Source organism: Cupressus sempervirens, chromosome 11 (genome assembly GCF_028749045.1).
Source record: "Cupressus sempervirens isolate cs-2001-9-10 chromosome 11, ASM2874904v1, whole genome shotgun sequence".
Taxonomy (NCBI): domain Eukaryota; kingdom Viridiplantae; phylum Streptophyta; class Pinopsida; order Cupressales; family Cupressaceae; genus Cupressus; species Cupressus sempervirens.
The window spans coordinates 235,734,935-235,756,650 of NC_143128.1; the positions used below are offsets into that span (position 1 = coordinate 235,734,935).

General features: G+C 35.7%; 1 protein-coding gene across 2 annotated transcripts in view; it reads right to left on the bottom strand.

Annotated features, from left to right (window-relative positions):
- The window catches only part of HK1 (histidine kinase 1), a 278,995-nt gene that overhangs the window by 117,896 nt on the left and 139,383 nt on the right, over positions 1 to 21,716 (bottom strand). For both annotated transcript variants that reach the window (XM_089809077.1, XM_089809076.1), the window contains exon 5: positions 11,599 to 11,758. In XM_089809077.1, coding sequence (XP_089665203.1) covers positions 11,599 to 11,758 — 160 coding nt within the window. The remainder of the gene's footprint in view (positions 1 to 11,598; positions 11,759 to 21,716) is intronic.

Sequence of the window (21,716 nt, forward strand, 5' to 3'; positions counted from 1 at the left end):
ACTAATAATGATTAATCATAGAGACATGTCTCCTACTCCTATATTTATAAGAGATTGGGATATGCATTTGGAACATACCTATAACAATGGCAGTATAATTACATTTGCAAAAACTGATCCATGTTACTCAACATGGTATTAGAGCCATATTGGAAATGTAAGAACATGAGACACAATACAGATACATACATATAAAATAGTTATGGGAAAAGGTGTTGAATCTCTTCAAGAAAATGCCAGAGAAAAATGTTGTATTATGGACTGCAATGATTGCTGGACTCGTTTGCAACAAGAGGTTTGATGAGGCCCTAAAGCTAACTTTTATGTCATTCTTCCAGCAATACCAAACAAGAGGATGAATAAGGAAATCAGAAACATTAATAGGAAATTCAACTTAACTCTGTGCAATAATTGAATTTGCATCAAATAGTAGCAAAAAGTATTATGGCACGATTATGATACCAAAGACAACAATGAACATATATATGCCATGTTTAATAATTCTTGAAGGCGCTAATACGATTATCTTAAAAACATCATTTTCTAGATAATGACACCTAAACTATACTAAGATCATCGACGGAGAATGTGGTTTCATTCAATCATATAATTATTTTTAACAAGAGGTTGTAATAAGCCTAAAAGGAGCATTAATAAGAATTCATTCATATTAGACAATTTGAGAAGTCGAATAAGTTGTGTAAACATATATTAATATTATATATGGTTATGAGTATAAGACGTGTCATCAGAGTGTATCCTAATAATGCACTTCATCATATTGTATTTCAAAAGAACATCAAATCTATTGTGTGCTAGGTGACTGTGAGGATGAATAAAAGTGGCAATTTCGTTGTTGGGATGAATAAAAGTGTTTGCGAAATTTTCTCATCCTCAAATCATCAACTCGATCCCCAGAAGGATAAGGATAGACTGCACTATTTAAATCGATGAGTATGTTTACAATCTCTGAGGGGCAAACAACAGAGATTCCACGAATACAGATCTATGCAGAATGACCAAGTCTTGTCGTTAACTATTAGCACATCTCCTAAGTATTCTGGCAGGAAGAAAAAAAAAGCATAAGATGAGACATGATGATGTTCATCGAAGAAATTTTCAAACTTTCAAAGACTTCCGATAAATTGTAGCATAAGAAAAAGACTCCGAAGGTAGCTAGAGAGATGGCAGTAGAAGTGAATGCAGAGGTGACAGGACCAGAGCTACAGGTAGTAGATCCCACCCATATTGAAATGAATCGAGGAGAGGGACGAACAAATAAAGGAGGCAAGTGGCTGGCAGAACTGACTATTGGATACTATCAAAATAAATGAGCAAGATCTACAAAGTCCTTTCCAATATTATTCGTATTTGCATCAAGCGGTTTGTATATTTGCTTGTTCAATGACTGACATTCCATTACAATTGTAATGCTCATTATATTTGTCCAGAGTATATCTGCCTTGGTCCTTGAAATTGGTGTAGTGATTTTTCATACTTCCATGTTTGATCATGTTTTGTACATTAAGCTGGCATTTTATCTCTTGCTTGCACTGGATAAAATCTAAGAATATGTGGGGTTTGTCTATTTCCTTGTCTTTTAACTTGGCTTGTGGCTTGTGCACTATGCTTATATCATTGAAGGGGTTTTGATGTCTTACCTCAAAGTGTGTGTGGGTTCGAGTGGAGTCAAATTTTCAGTCATCATCCCCTTCATTTGGCCATGGTCATTTGTAATAAAATCAAGGTGGTTGTATCAAATTTGGCATTTGTAGCAGATTTCACATAGATAAAATGCATCCGTCATTACTATTTCAGCACAAGTGAGGATATTAAATGAAACTGGATTACTTTAAGTCAAAGTTACGAGAATCGGAATTGTATCGGAATCGGCACGGCCGAATCGAATCGTGAATCGGTGATGAATCAACAAATTTGAAAAAACCCTTTAAATGTAGAAATTTTAACAATTTAAGACTTATTTCATGCACCCTTTATTGAATATAACTTAAACACACTATAACATCATCAAATAGAAGTTAAAACTTAACATACAGAAACATGGAAGTTCGTGTTTACCGCGTGGGGTAAAGAGTTTTTATAAGACAACTGCCTTAGTTATTATAACACAGCTTCACATCCAACACCTACTCCAAGTGCTTCAAAGTGTATCACCCCTCTCGAAACGCTTGCTCTGTTGTTCTCTCCACCACAGTCACTCCATGCCTGTAGCAGCTTCAGGTCTCATCAACTGGTCAGATTTCCCACGACTAATAACTGCTGCGACTGGGGGTCTAGGGGGCAGTGCCCCCAACGGGGTTGAGGGGCAGCGCCCTCGCAGGGTCCTGGGTCAGAGCCCCAGGTGCACTCCCTGTCATGATACAGGGCGGGGTCAAAGGGCAGCGCCCCTGCCGCCAAGACCAAATTAGCACTCTGAAACCCACACAAAACTACATGGAACACAGTATTTTTGTGATTTTCTTCTGATCCCACACTCTTTTTGGGAACCGCTGATGTTTTACTACCTGATTATGTCTTTCCCTTCCCTTGGGCATTGTCCGTTATGCATTCTAAACATTTTTTATTTGTCGTTGTTTTTTTCTTTTTTTTTGAACCTATGGTTCTTTTCTCTTCTTCTCTCTCACTTTTCCTCTCTTCTACTCATGCTTAACAATTAGAAGGCCCGTTAGGGTTATAACAAAGAGGAAAGGTAAAAAAGAAAGCAAAAAAAAAAAAAGTGCATTTTTTATTATTTCCAACTAAACATGCTTGCCGCCTCTAGCCGATTCACGTGGCCAATTTTGGCGATTTTTGGAGTGAATCGCCGATACTAGCGATTCAACCGATGAAATCACCGATCACGATTTCTGACACCAAAAAAATCGGGGTGCATGAATTTGATCGCTGAATTGGCAATTCACACGATTTCAATGCGATTCTCGGAACTATGCTTTAAGTAGAGTGGTGAGTGGTACAAAGTAATAACACACTGACAGTAATATTGGCATTGGTGAGAGTAAGCTTCTCCACCATGTAAAATGTTTGGGGAGGGCCATTATGGATGACAATATTCCTTTCATGTGGAGAATACAACCTCTTCAATTATGAGGGAAAATTTCTCATTTATAGAAGAAAACATATATAAAGGATGGGAGGGAAAATGTGAGAAAATAATCAATTATTTCTTATTACATATTCATTCTTCTTGGATTTCTCAAGTGACCACTTGCTTTTGGAAATTCAAGTTGCATATATTTAAAGAAATCTGAAATCAAGAAAAGAACAATGACCTTCTATGACAGAGTGTGATGTGGAACAATGTATTAGAAGATATGTCTAACTAATAAAAAATTATATACTCTGAAAATTACATCATATGATGTGTTTGTCAGCTAGAGATAACTCGACCCAATCACTTCTATTGCGTCCTCTCATAAGTGCAAATAAACTACAGTTCTGAGTTCTATTATACAAAAAGAAGTTTTCCCTATTTGATGTGATGCAAAATTGTTCAATGATATAAGAGTGGGAATTTACATTATGGGAGGGGAATAATAACAAATGTTCCATTCCCACTTGAGCTATCTTTAGAAAGGATATGTTTCATTCTCAAATGTCTATGGACCCTTATGCACAGATAAGTATTTATTATCATTGAGTATTACATTTATCTACTCATTATAGTCTCTCTCTTATTTGTAATTCTATATATACTATAAGAGTTATTTGCCTTGATCTTTTCCTTTAAGTCTGAGGATGATGTTCTTGCAAGAAAAGAATCTTGGTACTTTACCAAATATTGTGCAAACTCAATCTTATGGCAGCAGCTCTAAAGAAGTCGTGATCTAGAATTCATTAGTCATCTTGAAGCAAATATCTTTGATGATTGGGATTATGTTTATCCTCCTACATTAAGAGGGAGTATGACACTTCTTCAAAGGCAACACAGGAGCTTAGAAGATTAATACTCAGAGGGAGTCTAGAAATACATGTGTGTAACTACATGATTTTGATAGGCCTACTCTTGAGTGCATCATGAGGAAGTGTTGACTTATCACCAGAAAACCAAAAGATTGATATCAGAATCAGAGTGAGTTCGACAGGCATCCTTGGGTGAAAAGAGCTTATAGGAAGTAACTAGAGGACTTATCTTCCCAAGATCATTGTTCAGAGGGAGAATTTTTAAGGTGCAATCCTTTGTAAATGATATCTTCTCTATGAGGAGAAGTTCTAAGTAATTCCTTGGAGTGCATTCTTCTCTGTGAGGGAGAATTGAGGTGAAAGCATTTATACCACCCTCTGACTTGGTTCATGGTGGTTACTATTTTGCATATGATATGTAATGAAGGTGACAATCTTTCATTGACATATATAAATAGAAGATAATCATTGGAAGATGACAATCTTATAAATGGTAGACCTGTTATCATGACAGACTTCAAGCTAAAAGATTTTGTGTGAATCAGTGAATTGAATTAGCAATAAAGGGTTTATGAAATAAATTACTAAATTTCAAGGGTTTTTTAAATTTGCCGATTCATGGCCGATCCGTGGCTGATTCCTGGCCTATTCACGATTCGATTCACACTTGTTGATTCCAATTCTCGTTACTTTGGCTGAAAGTCATGATAATGAATGTATCATAACAGACTTCATTAAGTTGTTGTCATAGGTAGATTAAATTTTTGCAATTGTGTTATGAAAGGTGACGATTTGATCATATGTGTGAGGTCACTATTGTAAGTTGACGACTTTATCAATAGTTGATCTATCTCCTAACACCAAAATGTGTTGGAGCAAGTGTTATCATGGTTCTTCGGGCTGGATTTTGCCTAACACCTTGATAACCAACTTATCATGGTTCTTCGGACCAAATTTTGTTGGACACCTTGATAATCAACTCATCATGGTTCTTTGAGCCAAATCTTGTCAAACACCATGAAAATCAATTGTTATGACTCTTCGGGCCGGATCTTGCCAAACACCATAACTTAAATCTATCTCAGACCACACTTAAAGTGGTGTTCAAATCTTGTATTATAATTGCTTCAATTCTCTTTTTGCTAAAGAGGGAGTGTTTAGAAATTTAGCCTTATAGTGAATTGAAGCCAATTCCATATATATATATATATATATATATATATATATATTTGTCTGTGTGTGTGTTGATGGATTTATGCTAATATCCTTAAATATGCCATTCCAGGAATATCAACAGTGAGATGATATATCTCCATATGCTTGAGAGCATAGTGTTCCATAACAAATCCTCCCAATCTAAGAGGGAGTGTTAAGATTATAGCTACAATCGGATTGATTTAATCATGTTGATATAATATATCATATATATATTATAATTATACTATATATATAAAAAATATTATAAAAATATTATATTATATATATATGTATATATATATTATATTATATAATATATAAATATTATGCATATATATTATATATAATACACATGTTATATTGTGATTTATATTGTTAAATATATTAACTAATAATGATTAATCATAGACATGAGACATGTCTCCTCTTATATTGATAAGAGATTGAGATCTACATTTGGAACATACCTATAACAATGGCAGTATAATTATATTTGCATAAAACGATCCATGTTACTCAACAGGCTGATACTGCTGTTTAGAGGACCTTGTTGTGGAGTTATTAGGCTCTCCAATGGCCAGTGGTGAGTTTTAGCTCTGTTTTGAGGGACTTTATATTTATAGTAAGTTAATAGATGGTTTCGATGAGCTCAAAGGAGTTAGAGGAATTGAGTGATACTCTCAGTTTTTATTTCTAGCTTTTGGTTTGGGCTCTAAGAATCTTGGAGGGTGTCTATTTTTAGTAAGTCACCCCCACCAAGTTCATTCATCATCTTTCTTCATCAAGATCACTCATGTGTTGTTAAATTTCGATTATGATGCTTCTTTAGTCATTTTTGCAAGATAGGTGAATTATTTTGATGTGATCAAAAAAGTAGTTGATAATCAAAATACGCACTTAGTGGATCTCAGTATTGGAAATAGATTTTGTGTATTATTACAAGGTCATTATGGACCTGTTTATGCAGCAAACTTTAGTCTTGAAGATAAATACACTTCACCTACACTTGCTGATAATATAGTTTGATTATGGGAATTCCAAACTAGATGCAAATCTTGTTTGCTACCAAGAACACATTAAATGTTATATGTTTGAACATTTAGAATACACAGAGATGTAAGTGATAAAATTCAAAATGATTGAAAGATGACCTTATCACCATTGATAACTATGACGAACTTTAGGTGATTAAGTTAATGGGAAATTCCTAAAGGATTCTTATCTCAAATATACTAGTATTTCCAAACCCAACAAAATCATAGACAAAGTCTATGATATGTAGCTATGAAGTCGATCTGTTATCCATTCTATTTCACACTTTACATTGCAAATAAAACCTTCATGATGGGATTGACATCACTTAATTTCTTGAGGCAAATATTGAATCAAGCATGTCTACATCCAAACACATTTGCAAATTGGGAAATCTCTGCCAATCCCAAGGACGACTCCATTCCAAATTTTGGGTGATTTTATGCTTCTACATATATGTTTCTAGGAAATATTTTGACAGATGCCAAGAGGTGTGCATGGTGTGCTTTTGGGAGGAAGGAATTGTGGCTACTGCCAATATTCATGCTCTTACTACAAATTGAGAATAAGATCATGGGTGTGCTATCAATCTCAAACTTCTTTTGTCTGAAAGACTAAATGTATAAGTGGCTCAAGGGTGTATGCTGTGTGGATTTCTCTGCCCAACCTAACATATGAAATAAGTTGTTGCTCATACTATTTCCACATACTGTTCTACCAAATTAGTGGTTTGAAGATTGTCTGAAGATGCTATGAAGGTCATGCCTCACAACCTGCACGATTTCTAAATGTGCCTTTACTTAATATTACCGTTGAAGCCCTTGTGTCAACGTTTCCTTGTTGACATTCTGAGGAATCAATATATTCAAGGTGATGATCAAATTATAAGGATAACTTCTCTTGTAAAACGATTACATACTTCATTGCGCCAACAAACTATTCTTCTAATATTATTTATTTCTGAGAGCCAACAACGGAGAGCAAGATACATTGGATAAAAAATGATAATCGTTGCAATATAACCATTACCTTTTGATCAATGGCAACAAGTTGTAATTACTATAGACAAACATGCTATGGTGATAATTAATTACTTGGTTTTATATTTACGAGAAATTACATGTATTGGAATGACCATACTCATCGGTGGGTATAAATAGAAGATGGTCTTTTGAAAGACATAAGAAAGAAAAAGAAGCAATATAAACATTATAAGAGATATTCAGTTTTTGTAAGGTGGAAAATGAATCATAAAGAATGACTTGTATTATAAATCAATATATTGCATTTAATGATAAATAAAAGATTTTTTGTTTGAATTTATTCAAGGCAGAGAGTATAAAATAAAATTTTGATTTGTCCTTTATGATTAATAAGGCAATTATTAAATTATTTCCAACAAACCTTATGCATTGGATTTTTCATTGCATTCTTTGTTTGATTATCAAGGATAGGTATTTCCTCATCTTTGTCTAATTGGGCTTCCCATCTAAGAAGTTATATTTCTTTTGGACTACATCGAATTGCATATAAGAATTATCTTTTGCATCAGAGTACAGGAGTAATTGATGATATTTTAAATATATATTGTCTCATAAAGTTGTACAAAATAGTCATTATTGTAATTGACTCTATTGCCCAAATAAACAAGGCACTAGTCTTTCAAATCATTGAAATGATTATTAGGTTCATACTTGAAGTCAATAGTTCTTTTTCGTATCACCTCCTTACAAGCATCAACTCAGTTATTACATAAACATTCAATCATATCAAGCATTCGCATAATTCTATTTTGGACAAGTTTTAAAGATCTTGCCAAGTTATAATTCACAAGGTTTAAATTCGCTATAGAAAAGCATTGAACCAAATAATTAGGATTTAAGGTAAAGGTTCAGCTGCCTAGGTTTAGCAAAGCTTGAAGTGCAGGGGGATTAAAGTTATTCCCATTCATTGGCCAAAACTAATTGGGTAATCCTATTGGAGAACTGGCAAAACTCTTGGATTTCCAATTTGTGGTTTTGGGAACCAACACGAGACAATGGAAGAAAAAAGATTTGAATTTTTTTTCGCATTATAACCCCTTAATATGCATACAAAGTAGAAAAAAGTATTCAAAACTTCTTTAAAAACTTTTTAGAGATTTGAAATTTTAATGAAAATCTTGAAAAAATCATTAAAAACAAAAACAAAATGAAGATTCACTCACCCTTGTCCACTAAATCTGCCTTCCCAAAGATTCCTAAGTCATTGTTGTGGGTATTAGACCTCTATAGAGTTCACCTTTGAAGAAAAATAATATGATGTATAACAAATCAAAATTGGTTAAATTCTCGACAGATGAAAGAATGATCATCAAATGACCAAATGCATGCTTTATCATTTAAATTAGAGTTTTTACATTTTTTTAGGTTAAATAAATTAATGAAAAATGATACATGGGGACTGTTTTTGGGCACAGACAGCCTTGGGTGCCTATAGGTTCCACCGGAATCTAGCCAAATTCCTCACAAGTGGTTGGATTCCTTGTGTGCAAAATCAGCACCGGAACAGTTCCATAATCAGAATCCAGGCCTATATATAGGTTTCCGGTAGCTTAGTTTTTCTTATTTGGTATTTTCACTACTTGTGATAAACATTGATTTAAATGACATGAAGAGGTAATGCTTTCATCAAATTCACCCAAGACTTGCACCAAGCCTCGTGATATAAAGAACTAAATGCATTGCATGTGATATTTCAGCTAATTTCAACAATTTGTAATACTTGGGGGGATTTGATATAGGGCTCCACTATGAAAGCCCCAATATTTTTCCCATAGGACCACCACTGATCCAAACATTTGTCTCCATTTCAATTTACTTGAGGAGCATTCTTAAGACTTTCTTTACATTTTGTTTATCAAATGTTTTAAACTTGTAATGTCCCCAATTTCGTTGGCATTAGAGTTTCAAGGATTAGCCTATTATTGTGATCCTCATAGGCTAATTATTGTGGATAGAGAGTCTTTTGTGACAGTGGCAGTGGCTTGGCTTGGGGGGGTCTTATCTTCTCCACATCTCAGTACGCTACAAGTTGGTCTTCGTTTGGCTCAAATCGGACTTCGTTTGGGCTTAGTTTTGTTTACTTACTATTTGTGGTAAGTTGGTGTTGATTGAGATGAACCCTTTCTATTTTTGGAAAGTGCATTTGGTCACATGGAGAAATAATAGGTATGACTCTTATTTCAGACGACATATTTAAATGATGAGTATTTTGGGAGTTATTATATTTTTAGTGGCCAAACTATTATTAATTATTAAACGGCTTATTATAAAGTTATTATCTAACTTTATAATTTCACTTTACTTGAGAGTTGAGTTATCATTGGAAAGTGTTATTTATTAATTAGTTAAGTCAAGTCAAGTGAGAGAATCTAATGGAAGCTTCTAATTAATGTTGTGTGGAGAAGCTTCTTGAGTGAAGTTACTTTATGGCAACAAAATGGAAATTGGAGGTTATAAATACAAGCCCATTTGTTGAGGAAAGCATGCTTGAATACATATTTGCTTTTGTTGCCATTGTGGCTCTTTCCTGAGTTCTGATTTCTTTGCCCTTGCTGTGGCATGAGGGTTAATTCTGAGTAGCGGCAATTCAAAGCCGAGGTATTGCGAATTGGATTTCTCAGAATTATTAATCTTCCATTTCTGTGTTACTGTTGCCTGCTTTGGAAGAAGTCTTTGTGCTGGGAATTTTTGTCTTGCTGAAAGATTGAATTCTGAAGGGTTTGATTTGAGGATCCAGTAGTCTGAGATCTGCAATTAAGCTACTGCTGAGATATAGTAGATTATTTGAATTTGTCAATTTCAAATTATGGTGTCTTCTTTCTGTATGTGTTGTTGCCAGAAGATGTTAAAGATCTGGCAGAAATTAACAATAGTAACTACTGCATATTACATCTCATCCTGGGGCTCATATCTTTGTTATTGTGAGCAAATTGCTGCTGCAAATTAAGGCGACTTTTAGTACGGGATTGTCTCTGCCTTGATGTCAAGAAATCTGGTTTTTGGCAAGGGTTTTATCTGCTGCAGATTGCTACTGTGCATTTGCTTTTAGAGTATCTCAGGGCTGTCAACCTGGGTGACTATCTGTGTGGAGGATGATTGCATTTCTTGTGAGGGCAGATTTCCCTATCAGGTTACTAGATGCTACAACCGACGCTAGTACATACGTTGCCACTGCCTGGACGTTGCTGCTAGAAAATTGTTCCATTTATTATCAGTCAATCTGTGTGTGGAGGCACTGCAAGATTGGGACACACATGAAAATATGGGAAAGGGATACTCACATGTTTATTTTACCGTGCAAGCTAGATTGAGCAGGTCTCTTCAAACTATAGTGGGCTCTTGTACAAACTGACTGGTTAGGAGCAGTGACAGGTTCATCTTTAATCATAATTTAATGCAACATTGATTGGTTTTCAAATTTGCAAGTCAATATAAATTTATGAGTGTGCATCTGCTGTTAATAATTACAATTCCTGGGCTGCAATTCGTTAAAGGCTGGATAATCTAGTGGCATACTGTCATTTACATTACCTTCAGCATTTGTCTCTATACATATATTTATTCGACACAAATAAAAACTTGATTCATGTTAGCATTTCTAATTACATTGCAGGAAAGTTTGTTTGACTAGTGTTTGGCAAAATGCCAAACATCTGATTAGTGTTAAGAATTGGTGAAATTGGAATTGTTTATAACCATACTGAGGGTTTTTACAAAACTCTAGACAAATACTTCTCAAAAAATTGGAAAAGTTTAACAATGATAATCCAAAACAATAATATGTACTCAAAACCTGATTTTCACAGAAGATAATTTAGGAAAGTAAATAGAAAGAAGAAAGAGCTAGCATTAATGTCTAAAAATGATCAAAGTCATATGTGGGACAGGAATACATTTCCAGTTTTTTCATACTCACACAAGAGGAAAAATGTGAAAACAAAGAACATAGAATTGATTATGACTTATTATAAGCATATGTTCATCTGAAAAAATAAACCATCACCACTGAAGTCGTTGCCACAGTCCTGATGGTTTAGAAAACAACAATGTATGTACAGATTTATTTGGGATATAAAGACATTACATATACAAATGTTCAAATCAAATATATAGTCCTTGGTTCAAAAACTATGGTTTTGTTAAGGGAAAGACGTGTTACGATTCTTGTAGCACCACACAAGATAGAACCAATAATCTGTACATTTTCTCCAACATATACATCATGAAGTTGAAGCATATATCTCTAAACAAAATTAGAATGTCAAGACAATTTCAACATATGTACTCTACAAACCTTTAATTGTCTTGATTAGAAATATAGATATAATGGTGGATCCCCTTTCCATTTTTACCTTTGGTCAGATTGGAGAGAAACTGGCAAAAAATTAATCACAGATATTTATACCTTGCTCAGGTCTAAGATGTTGTTCAGCAATCGAAGCAAAGCTGTAGAGCAACGACGAATCTGTGAAATCATAGATATTTGCTCAGTGGTGAGGTATTCATCACAAAGCAAGATGTCCAAAAGCCCAATCACTGCAGCCATTGGTGTTCGAAGTTCATGACTGTAATAGCAGAAAAGAATCAATTATATATCCTTCATGAAGAACATTTTTTGTCAAATGAACTGATTTGTTAAGGAATTATTTAATTAAACTCATCATGAAGACAACAGAAGCAGCCCAACAAAAGCTGCAAAAAAAATACTTTAAAGGAATCCCGCAAAATTGTCAACCTATAAGCCAAATACATGTTAATGATAAACTCTACAGCAACAGAGACCATTCTGAATGCAGCTTTATCCCCAGGAATCTGATGACTGTTTAACAGGAAAAGAATATATAGTAATCCACTGGCTATTGTAAAGCTACACAAGGAAAAACAATCTCAATCTGGTGTAAACGTGCCCGGGCAAAGTACAAATGTGATAATTTGAGTTATTCCTTTTGGAGGTATAACTTTGATTTTGCTGAAGCAGAAGACCCAAGTTTTGTGTTTGAACAGAGGAATTTTGTATTACCTAGTTACAAGCAAAAACACCAGCTAAGATAAGCCAAGAAGTTATACAACACATTTCCTGAAAATTTGCAGGAGCAAAAAGACAATACCTAATCTTTTTAGTGGCTTACCATGGCCATGGTCACATGCTACAATTGGTTCCATAAATCAGAGATTATTTGATTGGAAAGAGACTCTGAATCAGAACTAGCAAGTAGAAATTTAGTATTATGGAAAGTAAGTTATTAAAATTAAACCAGAAAAAGATATAAAAAATATCAGAAATAGGAATAAGCATCTGACACACTATTACTGTAGAATAGCACATAGAAAAGAGTTCCTTAATAATAGATAAGAATACAAGTAAAAAGAATACACAATAGACACCTAAAGATGTGTCCAAAATTAAGTAGGAAAGACCTGACAGAGGTACATGAGCTGAACAACACACAAAAACCATCTCTACAATCAGATAAAGCAGTAAACCTCAGCTAACAAACTAAAAATGAATATGGTCATTCAATATAAAAATACATAGTGAGGACACATACACATATATGCTCTAATCATTAGATGTTGTCTAATGTAAATTGAAATTACTTCCAATCAAGCTAAGAGCATAACATAAGCAAGAACATTGAATGTCACGCTAGAGTTAATTTCAAAATCCTACCTTCTCACCTATGTCATCTTGAAGAGAGTTAGGAGAAGCATAGTAGTAAATCCCTCTAAACATAATCTAAATGATTATCCCAACATTAGTAGCATAGAAACATAAAAAAAAACTTATGCCTAAAAGAGGTCTCTCAAAACTAGTCTGTGTGAACCATCTTCATACAAACATTTGGTCCACGGGTATTACGACAACATTGAATGTTTGCCCCAACCAGGATCTAGTAATTACCCAAATTTCTTTCATCAGTTCTTCTTTCTCCCAAAAATCATACCAAAAACATCTCTAATATTAAGCTCTTCCTAAAACTAGTTCATCACACTTTCTAAAGATCGAAAACCAAATGAAATAATATTTTTCCTGGTGTTAATGATAAGGCCTAATTTATGACGTTGATAATTGTTAAGCTACTAACATCCTTCGCAACATCCCTTGTTAGGTTGACTTTGATAATTGTTAAGCTACTAATATCCTTCACAACATCCCTTGCTAGGTTCTCAATGTCCAAATTATTTCAAACATATAGATTCTCAACCTTCTTGTTCTCAACATCCAAGGTTGAAAATCTAGATGTTTGTGTTGATCTCAGAATGGGTTTGACAATTGAGTGTCAACACACTTAAGCTATTTGCTAAGTTCATGCCGAGCTAGCAATATATGCCAAGTATAATATATACAAGTGCCGAGTTGCAATAGGTGCCGAGTCAGAAATATAGTAAGTGCTGAGTCACTCAAGTGTTGAGCAAACAGACAGTGCCGAGCAAGTTTAAAGTGCCGAGTGAACAATAGATGCCGAGCAAGTTCAAGTGCCGAACATCAGTATTTAATCAGTGCCAAGCAACACAGAATTGACATAAGAGTTTTTGAAGGCACAAACAATTATGTAAACCGTTTGCATGCCAACTCATGGAGAGATCTCGAAGCTTAGAGATAAGATCGAATCTATTTGGATTCCCTATGTGATCTACATGCAGCCAATTAGAAAATGGAGGGAATTGAGAGGGAAAGTTGGATGAATCTTAAACGTAGATTCATACCTAACCCTAAGCCACCAAAGTCTTTTTAAAGGGAGACGAAGCCCCATAATTCAGTGTGTATGAGAGAGCATTAGAGAATGCATGCGAGAAGGTGATGATAGTAGTGAAAGGGGTGAATTGATCAGCATACAATCGAGGTGACTTAGAAGAAGCACTGAATTGCAGAATCAGTTAGCAAAACAGAGGATCAAGGTTACAACAGTTTCATATCAGATCAGAGAGGATCGAGATGAACTGAATTGGGATCTAAAATCAGCAATACAAGATTGTAAGTGTATTAGATCAAACATTCTACTGTACTTTCTAACAACTGTATCAGCAGGATGAAATCCTTGTATCAAGGTTGACTTAATAGTCATAGAGAAATCCTTTAATAGGGTGGCATTCCAAGTGAGTGTTCTAAAGTACTTTAGCCAGGCACACTTCTAACAGGGTGTTAAAATCCTTTAACAAGGTAGGATCTAACAATCCTTTGTAAGCCTTTAACAAGCAAGGCCTTTCACAAGCAGATCATGAGGCAGATCATGAGAATGGTCAAATCATCTAATCTTAACAGGTGAACTTTATTGCTACAGTAGTGAAGAATTGTGGGTGTCATCCCCACCCCAGTTTTACCTTCTCATTGGAGGGTTTCTAGGTAATCATATATGGTGTCAAGTGTTTATGCGGATGCATTTACTTTACAAGTTACTTCAATATGTTTATGCATGCAATGTTTTAAAGTTAAAATTTTTATTAGTTAGTGTTTAGTACTTCTGATTCAACCCCCCCCCCCCCCCCTTCTCAGAAGTATACATTTCCCATTTGTACTCCCAACAGTTTGGAATAATCTAGATGTTTTTATGAAAGTGAAAGTGGAATGATGTCCTTTCAATCTTGCTCCTCCTTTGCACGCATTGCCACAAAGTTTCAAAAAGAACTTTCCCAAGTTCTATAGAGATGGGAAACAACACCCTAATGAACACATCAAAGCGTATTACATTGCATGTGGCATGTTGGGCATTGAACATTGGGACAATTTTGTAAGGCTCTTCATAGAGACCTGACAAGGAATTGCGGACAATTGGTTCTAAAATTTGGTTGCTAGAGAAATCACTGATTGGGGTTCATTGCAGACTCAGCTTGAAGCACAAGATGCTTTGCTTTGCTTGCTCAACTTACTCAAATGAAGAAGGATGTGCATGAAGGTGTGAGGGAATTTATTACCAAATTCAACAAATTGGCAAACTCATTGTGTGAGCAGTTGGCAAAGGTATCTACTACTCATACATTTTATATGAATTCATATCTTGTATACATTGCTACATCTTTTTGGACATTGTCAGGGTTATCCTATGAAGGAGACAAAAGTAGATTACCAATATCGATGTACTTCACTCAATTGCCCGTGGCCATAGGGAGACACCATTATCGTAGGTTTCAAGATGCTTTCTTTGGAAACTTCATGTCATTATTTGATAGAACACTTGAGAATATAAGGGTTTCGAAGAGAACATGGAGAGAGATAAATGAGTTTGGACGTATGTTTTTACAATTCTCGACTTTCACTTACATGAGAGTTGGCTGCTTTGATAATCATCCTTATATATTGAAGTTAGGAGATTTCCACAATCCATGAAGTATGCAGTTGTCTTTTTGGGACAAGATTGTGTATAAATTTTTAAACCATCACGTTTCAAATCATACTCCATGATCCATCATCAGGATGAGAGAGTGTAAGAATGTATTCTTACACTCTCTCATCCTTATGATGGACCATGGAGTATGATCCATTCTTACACTCTCTCATCCTGATGATGGATTATGGAGTATGATTCGAAACGTTGATGGTTAAAAATTTATGCACAATCTTGGCCCAGAAAGACAATTGCATCCTTATATATGTTGCAAAGATATCCAACTAATAAGATTGTCCTAATGGAATTGGGGAGGCAACTAATGCATGTGCATGCAAGACAATCTGCATCTCATAAGACTAGCTTTGCAATCTCAACTCAACATCCGTTGGTAATTGGCATGTATTCGCTAGCTTCTTCTGTAAATGCTGAAGCAATGGAAACTGAGTTGCAAGAAATAAACTAAAAATTTTAAAATCAAAGGGGATTTTTCTATCGAGGCATGAAGGACAAAATTGGGCGATCTTTCAGTCGTGTGCACCATATTGAAGATGTCTAGATAGATCTTCGTATAGATAAGGACATCAAAAGGATGGACTATTGTAGGATATCCCATGAATAGATCATTGATATGGATCTTACTAACATTCCAAAAGGAATTAAAGATGACAAAGACATACTAGATCTAGAGTATGAAGTGGCAAAAGTTGCATCTTGGGACCTACCCCCAATACAATGGTTATTAAAAGAAGAGTGATAACTGACAAGTTTCAATCAATCATGGCTAATACCCATGCTTCGCTCAAGCGTTATGGTATTAAGATGGGAAAATTTAAATCAGGGACAGATGATGATAAAATTGGCCTGTGGGTCAAAAATCAAAGGTCAGAGGTAAGAACAAAGATAATGCTTCCCCCTACGAGAACATAGTAAAGTTTAAGTTCAAATCAAAGGAAAAGGAACAAGAGGTGGTTCAGGAAATAGAAGATGATCAACAAGAATAGGAAGGATAGGTAGTTGGAACTCTTAGAGGTTCTAGTCACACGACCTACCTCTGTTGAAACTACACGAATTCATTCTTGTGGATGTATCTAATTTCATGATTGATGTTGATATTGACTCATTCTCTATAGTCTTCACTCCTACAACATCTCCTGCATCTTCTCAAGCTATTGAGCCTATTCAAGATACACCTTGTGAGAACTTGGCTAGTATTTTCTCCTATGGCTCTCATCAGTCAACCACAAATCCTTTTGTGGAAGGCCATTCTAGAGATTTTGACAATTTCATGGAAGAATCAATGTCTAATGTCACTACAAGGACTGCCCCTACTATTGTCCAAAATTGAAACACCAACTAATGTTCTACCACAGTATGTTCTGAACCCATCTCATCGCAGGCCGTAGTTGAAGATCTTGTCATTGTCCTATCTAAACTTCCTTTTTGCCTTAGTGTTTCTGCTCCTAAGAGAAAGAATCAAGAAGTCTTGCCAAATGACTTTGACTTTGAGCAATTGAAAACAGTTAAGACCAAGGGTGCCAAAAGAGCCAAAACATCAAGGGTTTCAATAAATAAAAACATAACCAAATATGTGGAGATAGTGAAACCTCTTATAGAGAAGCCTCGTGATATAACGTACAAGATCCACCTAGGAGTCGGAGTTGGCTTTGGAGATCAAAATTCAAATGTTCATATAGAGAACTATGTTTGTCATACAGTGGAAGGAGATCAGTCTATACGACTATATAGATGGTCAATCTATATAGTGTATGTATGACTAACCATATGGTGGAAGTGAGAATAGTTGTACAATATATGGTAGCAAGTATGCAAAGAAATGGTATGGTGAAGAGCCTAATCTCAAACAGTGACTAGATGTACAGTAAGATAAGAGATGTCATACAGGGGTGAGTAATGTGCGAACAAAGCTAGGCAAGGATTGGCTTGCAAGTCGTACGGCTAGCAGGCCGTACGCTCTTGTTGTGAAAGCCGTACGGTGCCAAAGATGGGCGAAAAGTATTGTGCCAAGGGAAAAATATGAATTCGGATGGACTTGTTGAATCCAGAAGTGGAAATTAGTGTAAGACCCACGATGTCAGATAGATATGATTCAACTCAACACCAAACACCTATAGGAAACTTACCAAATAGTGATTTGTAAACCAAGGAGAGAGATATATGAAATTTGTCACCAAAACATAGAAATAGATTCTTAGACAAAGATGGCACTACAGATGTGCCAGATCCGAAGCAAAGTAATATAGAGAATTACAATAGGGTGAGGGTTGATTCCCATAGGAATGGAACTAGCCAAGTATGGAAGATCTTCTACTACTTCCAAAATGGTGAACAATACTGAACTCCTACATGAATTCACAGTACAATAAAATAATCCAAGTTGCATACCTAAACAACTCAACTTGATAGACATATATACCCCTTCGAGGGAGAAACTACATGTCGGCAAAAGACAAGAAAAACACCTATGGAAATGATCAAAATAAAAATAGGTTTGAGAAACACTAAATCAACCAGTCCCATAAACAAAGGTTTAATATATTATTTATTTTATGACGAGAACAATACACGTTTACTATCCCAGATTTTGCTTTCCCTCAAGCAAATGCAATGTCAGATGCTGAAGAACTTGTTCACCTTCCCAAGTGGAGTCATCAAAGAGAAAATGCTTCCAGCATAGCAAGTATTCCTTTATGGTGCGATTTTGTTGTTTTCTCTCCTGTATGTCAAGGATTTGGACAGGTTCCAATATTAGCTTCCTGTCTTTGTTTAGAGGTGGCAGGTCAGTGGATACAGTGATGTTCTGCCCCACTGCTTTCTTTAGGCAAGATATATGGAAGACATTGTGAACCCAACTTCCCTCCGGTAGCTCAAGCTTGTAAGCAACTTTTCCTATGCATCGGGTTATGCAATACAGACTGTAAATTGTGGCCTTAGCTTTTCTTTGTCACCTACCTTTGGCGATGACTATTTGTATGGTTGAAGTTAAAAATATACCAAATTGCCAACCTCAAAGCTTCTCACTTTGATGTTTGTCTACATACATTTTTTGTTGATTTTGTGATTGTTGAAGGTTTTCCTTCAAGACCCTCAAAATGTCATGACCTTATAGCCAGTCCTTTACCCATGTACGATTGTCACCTAGAACCATATCCACTAATGAAGGGGGTTCATATTTGTAAAGTGCCTCGATAGGAGCGATTTTGGCCGACATGTAGTAAGTGGTGTTGTAGTAGTACTCCACGAGATGGAGCCATTTGACCCACACCCTTTGTTGTATCGAAACATAGTTGCTAAGTTACCCATCTCTCCAATTGTTCACAAGTTCTGCTTGTCCATCCGTCTAAGGGTGATAATTGGTACTTGGTGATAATTATGTCCTGGCCAACAGAAATAGTTCTATCTAAAAAGTGTTGAGGAAACAATTGTCCCTGTCACTTACTATGTTTTGTGGTACTTTGTGAAGGCAAAAAATCTCCCTAAAAAAAAAAATTTGTGGCTTGTGTAGCAAGGAACTCGATGGAGATGACAAAGAAATGTGTGTACTTTGTCAATCTGTTGACCACCACAAAAATGCAATCTCGTTCATTTACCTTTTGGAAGTCCAGTGATGAAGTTCATGGAAATGTTATCCCACTATTGTTTAGGGATTGACAATGGTTGTAACAAGCTCATTGGTAATGTGTGTTCGGATTTATTGTGTTAGCATGTCACACATTCTCACACGTACTGCAAGACATCATTCCTAAGACCCTTCCATGAGAATCTCTCTCTGATTCGTATGTAGGTTTTGAGGAATCTCAGGTATTCAACTAAAGGTGAGGAGTGCATTTCCTTCAAAACTTTATGCTTCATTATGGATTAAGGTACCAAATATATCTTGTCCTTGTAGTAGATGATGTCATCAACTACCTTGTATTGGTCATCTTGAATGTCATCATCCATCAATTTGTATGCAAAAGAGTTCTTGGAGTACTCCACCCACAAGTACATCTTCCAATCAATTGAAATCTAAGATAATATATAGATGGAAATTTTTCTTGACAAGGAATTTGCCACAACATTATTCTTTCCCTTCAAATATTCAATGTCAATATTAAAGGCTTGAACCAACCTTACCCAATTTTTCTATCTCTCATTCAAATCTCTTTATTCCAAAAAATATCTTACCCTATTTTGATCGGTACAAACGACGAACTTGGCACCCACCAAATATTGTCGAAACTTGGTCAAGGTGTACATGATGCCAACATCACTTTATCATAGATGGAATATAAGCATTCCTCCTGTGTGAGTTTTTGAATCTCAGAAGCTATCGAGTTTTGTTCTTGCCTCAATACAGCGCCAATGCCATCACTAGAGGTGTCGCACTCCAGAATGAAAGGTTGAGTGTAAAAACAAGAACCAGGAAAGTACTCATTGCTTCCTTTAACTTATTGAAGGTCTGTTGTGCCTTTTTATTCCACTAGAACGATTCCTTCTTAGTAAAATCCATTAACGGTGTGCTCAACTGAGAAAACCCTTTTACAAATCTCTGGTAGTAATAACACAAACCAAAAAATCTGCGCAACTCTAAGAATTTTTGGTGGCAACCAAACCAGAATAGCCCGAATCTTCTCCTGGTGGACCTGAACTCCCTGCCTACTAACAACTTTTCCCAAGTATAGTATCTATGTCATCCCAAATTCACACTTGACTGCTTGGAAAACAACGATTATGCCTTCATAATTCCAAGAACTTCATCCAAATGTTTCAAATGCTCTTCCCATGGTTTTTTATAAATAAGAATGTCATCAAAGAATACCAGCAATAACTTAGGCAATTGTTGGTTGAAGATGCAATTCATGTAGGATTGAAATGTAGTTGGTGCATGTGTTAACCCAAATGGCATGACCAAGAACTCATAATGTCTATAGTGACACCGGAACACCATTTTCTCCACATCTTGCTCCCACATGCCAATCTAATGATATTTGGAATGGTGATCTATTTTAGAAAAACAAACTACACCATGCAACTTGTCAACTAGTTCATCAATCTTGGGAATGAGGTATCTACTTTTTATCATCTTTTTCTTTAGCGCACAATAGTCCACACACATGCATAGTATCACATCCTTCTCTTTTACTACTACCAATGATGAAAAGGGACTAGAATTCGAACAGATCCATCCTTTGTCGAGTAGAACCTGAATCATTTTTTCAATCTCATCCTTCAATTTTCTAGGATGGTGGTATGGCATGGTGATGATTGGTTTGGCGTCGACTTCCAATTCAATGGTATTCTCAAAACCTCGATGGGGAGGTATGCCAAGGGGAATGTCTACAAAAACTCTGTCATGCTTATTTGAAATGGCTTGAAGCTTATTATCTTGATAATATGCATGTTTCTCTTTTATTGGTTCCACCAAAATGAAGCAATGTGTAGCCCACACAATGTCATCATGCCGGAAGATGGCCTCCATGAAACGCATCCCCGGGTAACATTGTATATTATACATGAAGAGTGACCATTATCTAACTAAAATATTTAAACTACCATTTTGTATAATTGAAAGAAGTAAGAATATATATATATATATATATATATATATATATATATATATATATATATATATATATATATATATATATATATATATATATATATATATAACTGCATTGAAATAAGATAGGAAAGAAAATAAAAATACCAACTAAGTTCAATTCACACCATGCTAGGAGTAGTCCCAATCTATCTTGTGCAAGTCTTGGCATTGGAGGAGAGAAGCATTGGCAAAGGCTTAACCTCCCAACCATGGACCTAGTGCAATCCCCACTCACTCTCAACTAAGAATGGCCCTACCTTGCGCGAGATAAGGCACGGGTACACCATCTCATCCTGCCACCTAAGAATCCTAGTGTTAGAGTGTCAACAACACAGTCGGCTAGACTGCAGAACCCTCCTAACAGACTATCTATCCGACTGTTAGTTTTCCTGGCCTCTCATGGTCATAGCAGCATGATTTGCCACCAAACCTACCCTAGCTAGGGATTTCAAGGACACTATGTGTCCAATCACCCACTGCTCGACTTGACAGACCAGACAATACCCCTTTCCACACCATGAGCTGACGAAATTTCTAAATTCAATTTGTAATATAGACATATTGGTTTTGATGCCTCTCTTCAATTCTTGCAGG